Raw genomic sequence first — 15,284 nt, forward strand, 5'->3', positions numbered from 1 at the left:
TTTTTTTTCCAGATGAAAGATCACGGGTACATAGTTCTTTCTTTATAGTATAAATTACTGGTAAATACAGAGTAATTTGAGACAGGATTTCTATTTCAGAGTGTGGTACCAATCCTGAGGAGCCTCCCACTACGGAAGGACAGCTTGAGACTACAATCGAGGAGTCAGATGAAAGCACATCATCTGAAGCTGAAACAGAAGACACGGGAGTAGAAACTACACAACTGCCCACCACTGAAACTGATCCAGAGGGGTCAGGGTCAGTAGAGAGTATTTGTCCAGAAGTAGATGGAGATTATGCTCTACACATTCCCCATGAATCTGACTGCACGATGTTCTACAAGTGTGATCGAGGCACACCAGAACTAAAGGTAGAACAGGCTGCATGAGAAAAATCTTGCCAGTTTAAAACAATCTTAAATCATTATATTTAAATAGCCAAAGTACGTAAAATCTCCTAAAAGTCAAATCCTTAATTTATTTAAGACCTTAACTGCTCCTTTATAGAAGAATTTTTCTTTGTTTAGGGACATATGGCACCATGTGGTGATATACCTTTGTAGCAAAATGGCCGTTCATAGAATTTTGTGATGTTTTTTGCTTACATAAAAAGAAGGAACTTTGATAACAATTAATGTATCAAAAGAATCGCCTTTTATTCTAATTCCAAATACATACAATTTATTAAGTTCAATGCAACCCTCAAAAGCTACGAGGCTTAGAAAACTTGTCTGAATTTCGAGGGGAGGGGGGGCGAACGCCCCCAAAAATTCAAATGATCTTAATCTAAAATATATCACAAGATTCAGAATATAAGTGAATTCCTTTGTAGGTGTTTCAAGCTTGTCCCTACAAAAATATAGGATTTTGTATAATTTACATTTTTTTTTTGCCAGATAGAAGATCACGGATACGTAGTTCTATCTTTCCGTTTTTTTTTTCCGGTGGCAATCGAGCGAAAGGGCTGCATCTTATGGAATTATTCCAATACTCACATATACTATAAGTTACTGGTAAATGCAGGGTAATTTGAAACAGGTTTTTTTTCCAGGGGGAAGAATTAGGGAGAAGACTCCGTGCTAGGGGATCCCTAACATGATTATAAAAATAATCAGAAGTGAAATATAAAATTTTAAATAATGTAAGTTTTATAATGTAAGTTAAATATGTAATATGTAATGTAATAATTAAATATGTAATATATAATGTAAGTTAAATAATGTAAGTTAAATTTTAATAATGTACATTACATTATTTTAAATAATGTAATGTGCTTTTAAATAATGTAAGGAAAATTTTACTCTGAGAGTTTCTCGGGGGGATTTTTAGTTTGGAGAGAAAGGTCCAGGAAAACTTTCTGGAAGGGATTTGCACGCGTAAGAATTTTATGCAAGGGGCATTTTTCGTTTGGGAGTCACTTTCCAGGGAAATTTTTCACAAAGGGGATGTGGATCTCTCAGTATGATTTGAAAAACAATAAAGAATTAATAAGAAATATAGTTTTTTTGAATGAAAGTAAAGAGCAACAGTAAAACAAAAAAAGTAAATAGGAATTATTCCCTATATGGGGAAATCTGTCCATTCCTCAACCCTCGCTCCCTGCGCTAAAGTTCTATATTTTGGGACAACTCTTTAAGAATGGACCGTTAAACACCAGGACTATTTGATTGCAATAAGAACCCTTTTTAAGCAAATAAAAAAAAACACAGAGTAACGAGCAAGGATAGTGGAAATCACAGCCCCCTTACATACTTTACAATTCGTTTAAATTTTTAATATTGCTAATTACTCAGTTGAAAACCCTTATTTTTTTTAAATAAACATTTAGGGCCATTTAGGGTCCATTTTCGGGCTGAAATTTATTTTGAAATCACAAAAATTACACAGAATAATTTATTGGCAGTACTACATGCCTGAAGACTAGTATACAATTAAATTAAAAAAACAAGTTTTAGAAATGAAAGTAAGGAGCGACATTAAAACTTAAAACGAACAGAAATTACTCCTTATCTGAAAGGGGCTTTTCCTCCTCGACACGCCGCTCTTTACGCTAAAGTTTTTATTGTTTTTAATAGTAATGCTAGAAAATCCTGCGCCCTTTTCATTGAATTTCTCTTCCCCCATGAAATATTCCTCCAAGGAAAGATCCTCCCACATAGCCCCCTTCCCTGAACCCCACACCCAAACAAAAATCCCCCTGAAAACGTCGTTACACTTCCCAATTATCATTACTGTATGTAAACATTGGTCAAAGTTAGTACCTTGCAGCCCCTCTCCCAGGGACTTTGGGGGGTAAGTCATCCCCAAAGACATAGTTATTATGGTTTTCGACTATGTGAAACAAAATGGCTGTCTCAGAATTTTGGTCCGATGACTTTGGGAAAAACATGAGCGTGGGAGGGGTTCTAGGTGCCCTCCATTTTCTCGGTCACTTAAAAAGGGTACTAGAACTTTTCATTTACATTAGAATGAGCCCTCTTGCAACACTTTAGGACCACTTGGTCCATACGATGATCCCTGGGAAAAAGAAAAAAAAAACAAAACAAAACAAACAAATAAACACGCACCCGTGATTAGTCTTCTGGCAAAAAATATGAAATCCCACATTTTTGTAGATTGGACCTTGAAATTTTTTCTGTAAGGTTCTCTGATACGCTGAATGTGATAGTGTGATTTTCGTTACGATCTTATAACTTTTAGAGGGTGTTTCCGCCTATTTTCCAAAATAAGGCAAATTATCTCAGGCTCGTAACTTTTGATGACAAAGATTAAATTTGGTAAAACTTATTTGAAATCAGCATAAAAATACAATTCTTTTGATATATCTTTTAGCATCGAAATTCCGTTTTTTAGAGTTTCGTTTACTATTGAGCCGGGTCGCTCCTTACTACAGTTCGTTACCACGAACTGTTTGATAGTGGACAAAAATGACAAAATGAAAAATACTTTTTTTTTACTAAGAGAGAATAGGAGAAAAATGGAATGATCTCCCCCTCCCCCGCATAAAGATGAACGTAGGATACACACTTATTACTATATAAATAAAAATAAAACAGGTGGATCGGGAATCAATCGAAATTAGTCTGAAAAGAAATGATAGTATTTCTTTGAATAGATACTCGGAGGAGTGTTCACTAAATTCTTTACACTCAAATTTAATTAAAAGTGGTCTAACAAAATACGTTACTAAAACAAATTATAATAGTGCAAACAATTTGAACCAGTTACAATCAAACAAATTGAACCAGTTACAAAAAGACCTTTGAGTCAGGCTGTCAAAAACGCAAGGTTAGCATTGAAAACTTGCATTAAATCATTTTGTTCTGTTTTTGTTTGAATGAACTTATCATCTCACTTTATTGTATAGATCAGTCCTGGTTGAACTTCGTTGAAGTAAGGATGCTAAGGCTGTTTTTGAAAAGTTTTTAGAAAAACATTATTGGTTTTAATTCTCACATTTTAATGTAAGTTTATATATATATATATATATATATATATATATATATATATATATATATATATATAAATATATATATATATATATATATATATATATATATATATATATATGTATATATATATATATTCTAGACGAATAAAAGTTAGGCCCCCTAAAAGTCATAAATTCTTAATGAAAGTCACACCATCAGATTCAGCGTATTAGAGAAACCTACTATAAAGGTTTCAAGCTCTTATCTGAAATGAAAGTATAATTTTGTATTTTTTGCCAGAAGAAAGATGACAGATACGTGTTTGTTTTTGTTTTTTCTACTACACTCTTATCAGCCACTGGTGGAACCACAGAAAACGTTTGAGTGAACGTTCCTACGAAATGGTTGAGTGCAAACATTTCTATGTGTCGAAACAGCTTTCACTATTTACAGTTATATATATATATATATATATATATATATATATATATATATATATATATATATATATATATATATATATATATATATATATATATATATATATATATATATATATATATATGTATACATATATATATATATATATATATATATATATATATACATATATATATATGTATATTTATACATATATATAAATATATATATATATATATATATATATATATATATATATATATATATATATATATATATATATATATATATATATATATATATATATATATATATATATATATATATATATATATATATATATATATATATATATATATATATATATATATATATATATATATATATATATATATATATATATATATATATATATATATATACTGTTTTTTACTGTTTTAAAAAGTAGAGATAAGAGAAAGAGTCAAACTTTAGCGCAAAGAGCGGGGCGTTGAGGAGGAAAAGCCCCTTTCATATACGGAGTAATTTTTGTTCGTTTTAAATTTTAATGTTGCTCCTTGCTTTCATTAAAAAAGTTTCTTTATTTAATAATTAAAAAGAGGAATAAATGTAATAGCCGTAGCTACATAAGGATATCACTCATGGAAATGGCAACCAAAGTATTCGCGATGATTTTACTCAAAAAGTACGAGAGAGCAAGAGCTAAGCAGACGCGTGAAAGTCAGTGCTGAATTCACAAAGGGAGAGAGGCCACTGATCAAATCTTCACCCTTTGTCTTATTTTGCAAAAGTAAGAACGCTGCAATCTCCCTATAATTAACATGTTTTGGATTTTGTCAGTGCTTTTGACTCTTTAACCCTTGAAAACCTCTGGTGAAGCATGGTAGAAGATGGTATGCCAGTTGAATTTATAGAGCTTCTGAAGACCTACTATGAGTATTGCAAGGCAACTATAAGAGTTATGGGCGAAGATACTGAGGCCTTTAATGTAGATAGTGGTGTAAAACAAGGATACATATTGTCTCCTGTTTTGTTTAATTACTGTACAGATTCGGTTCTAAAATAAGCACTCTCAAGTTTTCATCATGGCATTAGGCATTACCGTGTCTGGCTTAGACTAAGAGGATGACCTTGTTACTCTTGCTGCTGATCCTGCAACTGCCCAACAAATGCTAAATGAAATAGCATATTTCTCTCAGCTAATGGGTATGAAGATCAACACGGTCAAAAGTAAAGTCATGGACCTGAATATACAGTTAGATTATCAGCTTGTGCTTTATAGGCAGGAAATAGGAAAATTTGAAAGCTTCACTTGCCCTGGATCGCTAATAGACTCTCATGCAAGCTGTGACTCTGACGTACTGTACAGAATCAATAAATTCCAAGCTATATTCTCTCAACTTTCTCACCATCTGTGGAACCGATGGAAGATGTGTTTGAAGACAAAAATTTGTGTCTATAAGGTGGAAGTTAGGGCTGTTCTACTTTATGCACTTGAGACCTGGTCACTGAAGGCGGCGCTTCATCTCCATGATCTTAAGGTCTTTGAACACCGCTGTTTACGAAAAATCCTGAGTATTCGATACTCTGACAGAATTAAACGCTCAGGTGCCTCACCGCTGCTGTAACATCTGGACCACAGGCACGATCGTCAAACAGAGAAGACTTCATTAGCTTTGTGGTGTCCTGAGAAGACCCAATGACAGTATCATCAAGCAAGTGGTTCTAGCTGCTCCTCTGTTTAATTAGCGCAGATGCCCGGGTGGTCAATTGAACAACCGGTGGGCAACTGTCAGAAAAGACATTGATAGGATTTGTGAATTTCGGAAGTTTGGCAGAAAGTGAGAGGGCTGATGACTCTCGTTTACTAAAGAGTTTGCATGAGACCGTGACAAGTTGAAGCCAACCATAAGGAGTCTTCTAGATGCTGGGTGAAGCATTCACGTCTGATCCCACAGCAAGTATAAGTAAAAGTAAGACTAACATCTCAACTAACTGTTTTAGTAGTTGGTATAACAATAAAAGATTTAAAAATGAAGAGATTCATCATAAACAGGTTTTCCACACTTTTCAATGAGGATACAACAAGGGCTAGTACAGATACAAGTTCTTTTAGTTTTCTTACTCATTTTATATAAGAAACTCTACAATCCACAAGAATCCCAAAGGGTCCAAAGGCCTATTAAATAAAAAAAATAACGTTACACGTTAATCATTTGCAGGCTACTGAATTAGGCCTAGACAAAAAATATATAAGAAGTCAGCTAGCGTGAATGCACACCAGATGACAACCGATCATCAGCTAACAACAACAATAGGTATCACTTTGTGAACGACTATCCGATTCAAAACTAAAATCTAAAATATTGGTAAAATGTTACAATCAACAATTCTTCTCCAACAAATTTTTTTTCAACAAATTTTTCAACGCGAACAGAGTTCGAGGCATGCCCCATAGCAACAGCAAGACCCAAGTCAAAACTTAACAAGGAAGAGGGGGGGGGAGAACTAGTAAATCCTCCCTATTTTGAACTGAATATTTATTTATCATGAAAAGAGAAATCACCAATATATATATATACATACATATATATATATATATATATATATATATATATATATATATATATATATATATATATATATATATATATATATATATATATATATATATATAGTAATTAATAAATAGACCTATTACGTTTTAGGTCTGCCCACATAATTTATGGTTCAACGCAGCGCTTCAGGTATGTGACTGGCCGGCACAGTCAGGATGTGAGATGTAATTATCGTCGATGTAGCAAACCGAAAAGTATCTTAAGCAAAAGATATATTGTTTCCATCTGTTTGTTATGTTTTCCTTCATTTCAGGAATAATTAGTCTTATGTTTTATTAGCTAGAATAATATTTGCCTCCTTGGAATGACATAGACTTGTTGTAGTTTTTCTTGTATTAAATTTGTCCGCCCTCATAGTTTTTCTGTACAAATAATTATCAATTAAAAAAAAAATGTTGAAGGAATTTGAATTAGAGAGGTGAAGAAATTACTAAGTCAAAATAACCCAAGTTTTGAATTTTCTATACTAATTACCCTTTATACATTAATATCTGACATATGGAAAGATAACTTGCTGTAGTTCTGCTGTAGATTGATGCTCTGCTTGACAAGGTGTTCGATCCCCGCTGCAGTAAGGCTGAAAGACAATACCCAGCAACTTAGACGTCTATACCGTGCCCTCTGCGTCAGTAATAGCTCTGGAGGATTCTTATGCTTTTATCCTTATATAGAAAGAAAAAAGTCCTATATGATACACAGACCATTTTGATATTGATTTGTTCTATAGAAAAAAAGAACACCTGAAAAAATATAGGAAAAATCATTGCTGGTTTGTATGTCATCTTCAACCTATTTTATGATTTTGTATGGCTGAATTATCTTTGGAATTCATACCTTGAAAAAACTCTAGAAAATTGTGTTTCTGGCATAAGCGGTTATGGAACAAGCTAAAAAATTTTTGTTTATTTAAATCGATTATTTAGTACATTTTCTTTCATTCAAGCAACATTTTGATCTATATAAAAAAAAATCTTCTTTAGCTCGTTGTCATTTATCTTGTATTGAGCTTTCTTCTCCGCAGTGTTTTGCCACGAAAATGGTATGTACTTGCAGAACCAAGACACAGAAAGTAAATTATATTCTTTAAACTGGTCAAGTGGAAGGTTATATACGTCTCAGAAAAAAAAATAGGAAAATTCATGAAATAGGAAAATAGGAAAGAATAAAATAGGGAGAAAAAGAATAAGAAACTTCATTTTCAACGAAAAAGAGATCCATACACAATTAGGCAGTTTGAGTGGGTATAAAAATGGAAAATAAAGAAACCTCTAATGCTACTGTTAACAACTGACTGCACTGCCAAGTCGCCTGAGCCTAACCCAGCTACGAACTTTCCTCCTCTACCCAATCTCTTAAAAACCTTCTTCTCTACATCCTCCGAAGAAGTTCTCAATTTCTTTCAATCTTGCCTTCTGACATTCTCCCACCTCATTCAGGGACAAAATGTTTTTCATTTTGCCACAGACAGTCGGCCAACAAGGGCGATTTTTGGCCAACTAAACGGCTCACTGTTTGAGAGACACTCGGTCATTTGGGTATCCAAGATAATCCGTAGGCAGTATCTCTGGAAAACGTCTAGCAAATTTTCCCCTTCGGTTTTGCATATCCAAATTTTCTCCTTCGGTTTAGCAAAAACGTCTCCTTCGGTTTTTGAAGAGCCCACGGTTGAAAATCCTGCTTAATAACTTTCATTTACTGTAGCTTCCAATGTTCTGGTCTCTAAGGAAACAACCAACTTTAATCCCTGATTTAATACAAGTTTTTTTGTTTCTGTGTCTTTTTCACTAATCCTCTTATGATTTAGCGTATTCTCAAAACACTCTTTCGATCTCTTTTTAACTTCTTCCTTATCACTAATTTTGGCCCCGTTCCTGTCTTAAACTGCAACAAATCTCGATTAACTATCCCCTCTCTATTTATTAGCATGCCAGTACAGTATTATGTCTAATAAGACGTATGGGTAAGACGTATGGTAAGGTAAGACTAAGGTAAGACGTATGGGAGTATCTCTCATATATTTAGCTATTTTATCCCTGGCGTCTTCTTTACACTTCCTGAATTCATATCTTTATTATTTTACACTTTTTTTATATTCCTATTATTTTCATCTGATCTATGAATCAAATATTCTTTTCGTATGAAAACAAAGGCAAGAAATATTAAATGAAAAGAGAAAAATCAAATAGGTGAAAAACGAGGATTTTATCAGCCAGTAGCAAAATATGAAAAACAAGCAAATATTTCGACAAGGACCTCTGCGAAGTCGTCCTCAGTGCTAAAAAAAAAAAAAAATAAGAATGAGGAAAAAGAAAAAACAAAAAACAAAGAAGAAACAACAACAAAATCTAACCTTCTTAAGTGAACTGTACGAGAGGAAAAAAGACACTGAATGAAACAGCAAAAACCAACTTGAAATCAATGAAGGAGAAGTTACCAATTAGATTGAATAAGTATCCTTTGCCTTGAAACAGATTTCGCCTGTCTACAATTTTGGTTTCCATGAGATATGCGGACAAGTTGTCTTAAATTAGACTGGGCGAATACATTCATAGAGTCCTTTAATACTAAATTAAAATTTGGCTATAAATAGAGACACAGGGGGATTTCCTTAAGCCCAATGTATAACAATTTAATATTAAAAGACTCTATGAACACTTTCAGCTGAAAAAAACTTTTCATGAAAAACTTTATTGTAAAGAGCGGGGCCTTGAAGAGAGAACAGCCCCTTTCATATACGGAGTATTTCTGTTCGTTTTAAGTTTTAATTTCATTCCTTACTTTCACTTAAAAAACTTGTTTTTTAATTCAATTTCTGAAGATTTTGAATCAATGCATGTTTTGATTTAGGCTCTCCGCACATAAATAATTAAAACAAAATTTGCTTATTAATTTTATTTTGGCTAAATGGCTTTCTTATATTTTTAATCGGAAGATTTTCAGAAAAGAGGAGCGGGGGAGGAGACTTAGTTGCCTTCCAATTTTTTGATTACTTAAAAGGCAACAATAACTTTTAATTTTTTACGAACGTTTTCATTCGTAAAAATATACGTAACTTACGAATTAACTTACGTAGCAAACTTTTATATTCGTGTGTTTTTATCACGCATTTGAGGGAGTCACCCCCTCGTCAATACCACGTTCGTCACGCTAAAGCATAAATTTTGTCTCAATTCGCTGAATCTGAAGATTCTGATACGCTCAATCTGATTATGTGATTTTGTTAAGATTCTGCGACTCTTAAGGGGGCTCCCCCTATTTTCTAAAATAAGGCACATTTTCTCAGGCTCGTAACTTTTGATGGGTAAAACAACTTGATAAAACTTATATATTTTAAATCAGCATTAAAATTCGATTCTTTTGATGTTAATGTTGGTATCAAAATTCTATTTTTTAGAGTTTCGGTTACTATTGAAGCCGGGCGCTCCTTACTACAGTTCGTCACCGCGAACTGTTTGATAAGCCAGCAAGTTAATTTATATAACCTTTATCGTACTTTGCTACGATACCTTAAAAACAAAAAAACATTTACCCCCAAAAAACAAAAAATGGAATTAAAAAAAAATAAAAGTATAAAAGTAAATCCTCTAAGATTGGACAAGATATATTGTACCTGAAATTTGGGAATTATAATATTTAAAAATCCATTCTTTTTTCATTATTTTTATTTATCACATTTGTCTTTTCGCTCCTTTAGTTTACATAAAACAGCGAATTCGGGGGAAATTTTCCAGAAGGAAATCGTCCGAGGAAAGGAAATTTTCCGAGGGAGGAAGATTTTTTTGGAAGGGGGAATTATCCTGAATTAATTTTCAATATTTACTTCAGGAAATATTTCCCCAATTCCTCCAGGATTTTTTTTTTTTTGGGGGGGGGGTAGAACATTACACGAGGTTGATATCGTCACTGGTTTTCATCTATGGAATTATTTTTAGTAGCTCATCTTTATCTTATCAATTTTGCACATTAAGAGAACTTCCCAGGAGGGCGTAGTCCAAAAAACTTTCTTGGAGTAAGTTTTCCACCGGAAGGGAGGGGTGAGGTATACAATTTTCCGAAAATCAAGCAAAGAATCATTTTTTTAGGTCTCTCTATCAATTGGGCTGCCAAATTTTGACAATGGGGAGAGACTTTTAAGGGGAATTTTCAACAGGGAAATGTAGTTTGGATAGAAAGTTTTAAGGGGACAATTTTCCAGGGAACGTTTTAAACGGGGAAAGTTTTCTAGAATTGATTTAAGGAAATATTTATTAATTCTTACTTTCTCATTGATTATTCAATTTTACTTGTGATGAAGATCTTCCAGAGAAAATTTTTCAGGGGAAAATGTCAGCTTGTAGGGAATTGTCTTGCAGGATTCTTCATAAGGGGGATTTTCAACGGGGGAAGCTCTCTGCGGGGAATTTTCCAAGGGAGGAATCTTTTGGAGAGATATTTTCCAAGGAAGGGATTCTTTGTTGAGGGAAGGGAGAATTTTCGGGTGAAATTTTCATGGAGGGGAGAGGTAGATCTCCAAACCTAATTTTACAAACAATTCAAAAATAGATACAATAGATAAAAATGTTTTACTGAAATTAAGGATCATTATTAAGATTTAAAACCAACAAAATTATTTCGTAAATAAGGGTGGCTGCCCCTGCTTAGACCCTTACTGGTAATACTGAAGTCTTTGAAACTTTAGAAAACTTGTATCATTCTAATTCAAAAGCCCTTATGTTTCATCAGTTCCTCTTAAAGAATGCTAACAAAAAGTCAACTTTAGCCTAAAGAGCAAGGTTTCAACAAAAGGCAGTCCCTAATAATTTCTGTTCGTATTAAGTTTTGATGTCCAACTTTGTTTAAGCCCAAAAAACTTTGTTATTTAATATAATAAGAATAGCCCTGTTTTTATCATTAAAAGTCAACATAAATAAAATATAAAAACACAAATTCTGGAAAGAATCAAACTTTCGTAGAGTAACAAAGTGGGGTTTAAAAAATCTCATATACTTGCGGATGCTCTTATGCGGGACGTACTAACCAGAATTTGAAATCGAGATTACTACAACATCATAATTCAATTTCATCGTCCTTAGAGCAAAATTCCAAACCTTAAGATTTCAAGTCGGCTCTATCGGATCATATTTTTAATTATCCAAATCATTTTATTTTGTTTGACAATGTCTCTTTGATTTCTAGGGACCAAGGTTTAAAGCAAATTTTCAGGGAAACAATCGAAATTAAAAAATAAAAATTACTTCAAGAATAAAACTATAAATAGAAATACAGGCTTTGGAATGAATTCAGTTTATGATAATTTACTGAGGTCAAATAAAGTAGATCTCATTTCACCAAAGAGGTTTTACCTCTGTTCACCGGATATTTGAGGTGAATCTAATGAACCGGAACCAAAAAGGTCAAGGAGATTTGCTTCCGCTGATGCATTAAAAACAATGAGAGCCATAAACTATATGTAATTAGTTTATTGTGTATAAATGTTGGTGTTTTTATTGATATCTTTTAGTTTTAATGCTGATGATGAACACTGTATATGTGAACAAAATATTCGGTTAAGATTTTAAAAGATTAAAAGGTTTCATTCCTATTCCGAACTGTTATATTTTCGTTTAGAAAATTAATAGCCCCTGTGTCTTGAAGAACTTTTTAGAAGAAATGGCAGGGCTGGGATTTGAAGAGATAGGTACTGGTGAATTCTGGAGCCCCTCACTACTTGTATTGAGGAGGGTCAACCACCTTCGCTTACAGAATTTTCTTTTTAAGTTTTAATTTCAGTTGAGAAAACTTTTTTTTATTATTTAATTTCTGATTGTTTTTTTTTAAACAATGCCATAAAATTAGGCTCCCCCTTTATCATAAATTCCCTTCCTCTACAGAAAATACCCCATGAAAAGTTCCTCCCATATAAAATACATCCACCCGGAAAATTTCTACGGGCTATTAAATCCTTAATGAAAATTACCCTAAAAAATTTCTTGCAGATGATTCCGCTAGAAAAATTATCCTTACCATGCTTTCATTTGAAACACACTTCACTTTCTGATCGTTTTTCAAACCATACCGGAATCCTCTACTCCACAGAAAGTGTTTTCACAAAATACTGCCCCACCGCCAGTGCAAAGTTGCGCCCACAGAAAATTCTCCCATTGAGAACATCTCCTGTTGAACAATTCTCCCCAGAAAATTCTCCATAACGTCTCGACGTGTAAAATTAAATTGGCAAAGACAAAGTAAGACAAATAAACAAAAATTCGTGTAGAGATTGTGGCAACTTCCACAATTGCAAAATTTCCCCAGGAAAATTCTCCCCCAAAACTTTCCTCTCCATAAAAATTCTTCCCGTGGAAAATCCCACTAGCAAAAAATCTCGACCTTCCCCCGCGCCAAAAAATGTCTGTATATTTCCCAATGCCAAATACTATACGTAAATAAATGGGAAATTCGAAAGCTTAAAACCCTTTCCCCAGGAGCTGTGGGGGTTCATATTATCCTCAACGGCATAGCTATTGATGTTTAAACTATGTTGAACAGAGTGGCTATCTCAAAATTTTAATCTGACGACTTTGGGGAAAAAGGGGCGTGACTGGGGGGCAGGTGGCCCTCTGGTCTTTTGGTCACTTCAAAAGAGCACGGGACGTTTTAGTGTCCATTTTAATGAGCCCTCTCCAAATGTTTTAGGACAATTAGCTCGTTACGATCACACTTGGAAAAAAAAATAAATGAATACCCAATCCATGATTTTTTTTTTCTGGTAACGAATCAAAAATTTAGTATTTTGCAGATGGGAGCTTGAAACGTCTACAGTAGGGTTTTTTATGCTGAATTTGATTACGTGATTTTCATTAACACTCACTGGTCTTTTGAGGGATGTATCGGCCCTATTCAAAAATCAAACAGATTTTCTCAGGCTCGTAGCTTTTGATGAGTAACACTAAACTTAAGTAATAAAAGCCTTTCCCCAGTGTATTGCAGACACAAAAACGTTCAGGTCTCCACCAATTGGACGTGTTCTAGATCGCAAGGAGTGAACTGGTATCATAAACTATAGGTGTCAACAAGGACAACCTGTATTAAGGTTGGAGTGTGCCAACAAGGTTTCCAGTCAGTTGGCAAAGATATTTGAGTCGCTAAAATAATCTTGAGCAATTTTAATAGTATTATCCCAAATTCAGTTGAAGAAAATAGCCAGCCAGTCCAGAAAATTTGTGCACTTCAATAATTGTACATATACTATTATCATTAATTTCGTATTTTCAAAATATTTTCTTTTAACCATTTTCTCACCCAGCTATCATACCTCAACCTAGAATTAAAATAAGTAAAACTTTTGGAGAACCTCAACAGATTATGAAGAAAAATTATTTTTGAGCAGATAAATTTAATGGGGACGAAATTTAACTTTCTTACGCATCCTTGTGCTTTAAATATGAACAAAAAGTGTAGCAGAATAGGATAAAAAAAATACCTAATGTTTAAAATGCCAAATTTGTACAAAATTACCGAAATTACCGAATTTGTACAAAATGCAAAGGTTTTATTTTCTGACACTAATACAAGTTCCACACTTAAAATACCACCCTGTCTCCCTGGTGCCACATTAAACCGTTGTGGTAGCTAAGAATTAAAATTAATCGACTCAGACATGGGTTTAACAATGGGTACTGCTAAAAAATATTGGAAAGGTTAGGAAAGGTGCATATTTCACGAAGAATTAGCCGCTTATTACTGTTTTACTGAGAGAGAGAGAGAAGTATGTTTAAATTATGTTTAAGTTAAGATCCATAGATATTTTTAGATGTCATCCCACCATACAAGTGGTAGCTACTAGCTAACAAAACACGAAGAAGCACAGGTGTCACAGTTTTTCCAGCACCCAATCGTTAAAGATCATTAGCTTTCATCAGGATGAAAAAATAGCCTAAATTAAGCCTAAAATAGCCTAGAATCAAAATTATGCCTGAATTAAGAGCATAACTAGTTTTATCTTTTGTTATATTTACGAACTAACAAATTCTATTAGGACAACAAAACAAAATTATTGGCTAAAGTGTTTTTCATTTTGTAGTAAATTACAACTAAGCTAAATATTATATACGTGTACCCTGTAAAAAATTAGACATAAGAAGTGAAGCTCAGAAGAAAAAGTTTCTAAGAAATTTTATTTATTTTTAGCACATTTATACATTCGTGTACCTTTAAAACAGATCACGGGCAAAAAGAAATAAAATGAACCAAATATTCACCGACGTAAAAAATCATTTTACTTGAGGAAATATAACTTGATAATAAGAAACTTGAAGAAAATCTTTTAGACTTAGCATTCTCGAGACTAGAGGAACTCAGTAAAAAAAAAAAAATCTATTGGATGCAAAGTAAACGCTCAGGCTTGGATTTTTTCCAGTTTAGATAGCTAGACCCAATCTAAGACCCATGCCTCATCAACTGAGAAGATCAGCTTCTAAAATTTTAGTAATCAGTTAATAACAGCCCGTGACTTCCTATGTTTTGAACTATTTACAATAAATTGGGAACCAAAAAGTTCGTGGTAATCGAACTGTAAGTAAGGACCGACTCAGCAAAGAAGTAGTCAAAACTCTAAAGAACAGGAAATTGATAACAATAGATACATCAAAAGAATTGGCTTTTTATCCTAGTTCCAAATGCATAAGATTCGTTTATTTTCTGTCAGTAATCAAAAGCTATGAGCCCAAAAAAACGAGGTAAACCACCCGCGAAAATCAAAGATTCTTTATGAAAACTGTATCGTCTAATGCAAGCGTATCAGGGAGACATAGCGAAGAGATTTCAAACTTGTATCTGC

General features: G+C 33.3%; 1 protein-coding gene across 1 annotated transcript; it reads left to right on the forward strand.

The window, feature by feature from the left end:
• Nucleotides 1-99: 99 nt before the first annotated feature.
• On the forward strand, nt 100-6,825 carry LOC136028716 (peritrophin-1-like; the record flags this gene model as incomplete). The annotated part of the gene is given in 2 exon segments (XM_065706584.1): nt 100-371; nt 6,560-6,825. Coding segments are annotated over 2 exon segments (350 nt in total), but the record flags the coding sequence as incomplete, so codon positions are not given.
• Nucleotides 6,826-15,284: the final 8,459 nt, after the last annotated feature.

This window comes from Artemia franciscana, chromosome 7 (assembly GCF_032884065.1).
Source record: "Artemia franciscana chromosome 7, ASM3288406v1, whole genome shotgun sequence".
Lineage (NCBI taxonomy): Eukaryota > Metazoa > Arthropoda > Branchiopoda > Anostraca > Artemiidae > Artemia > Artemia franciscana.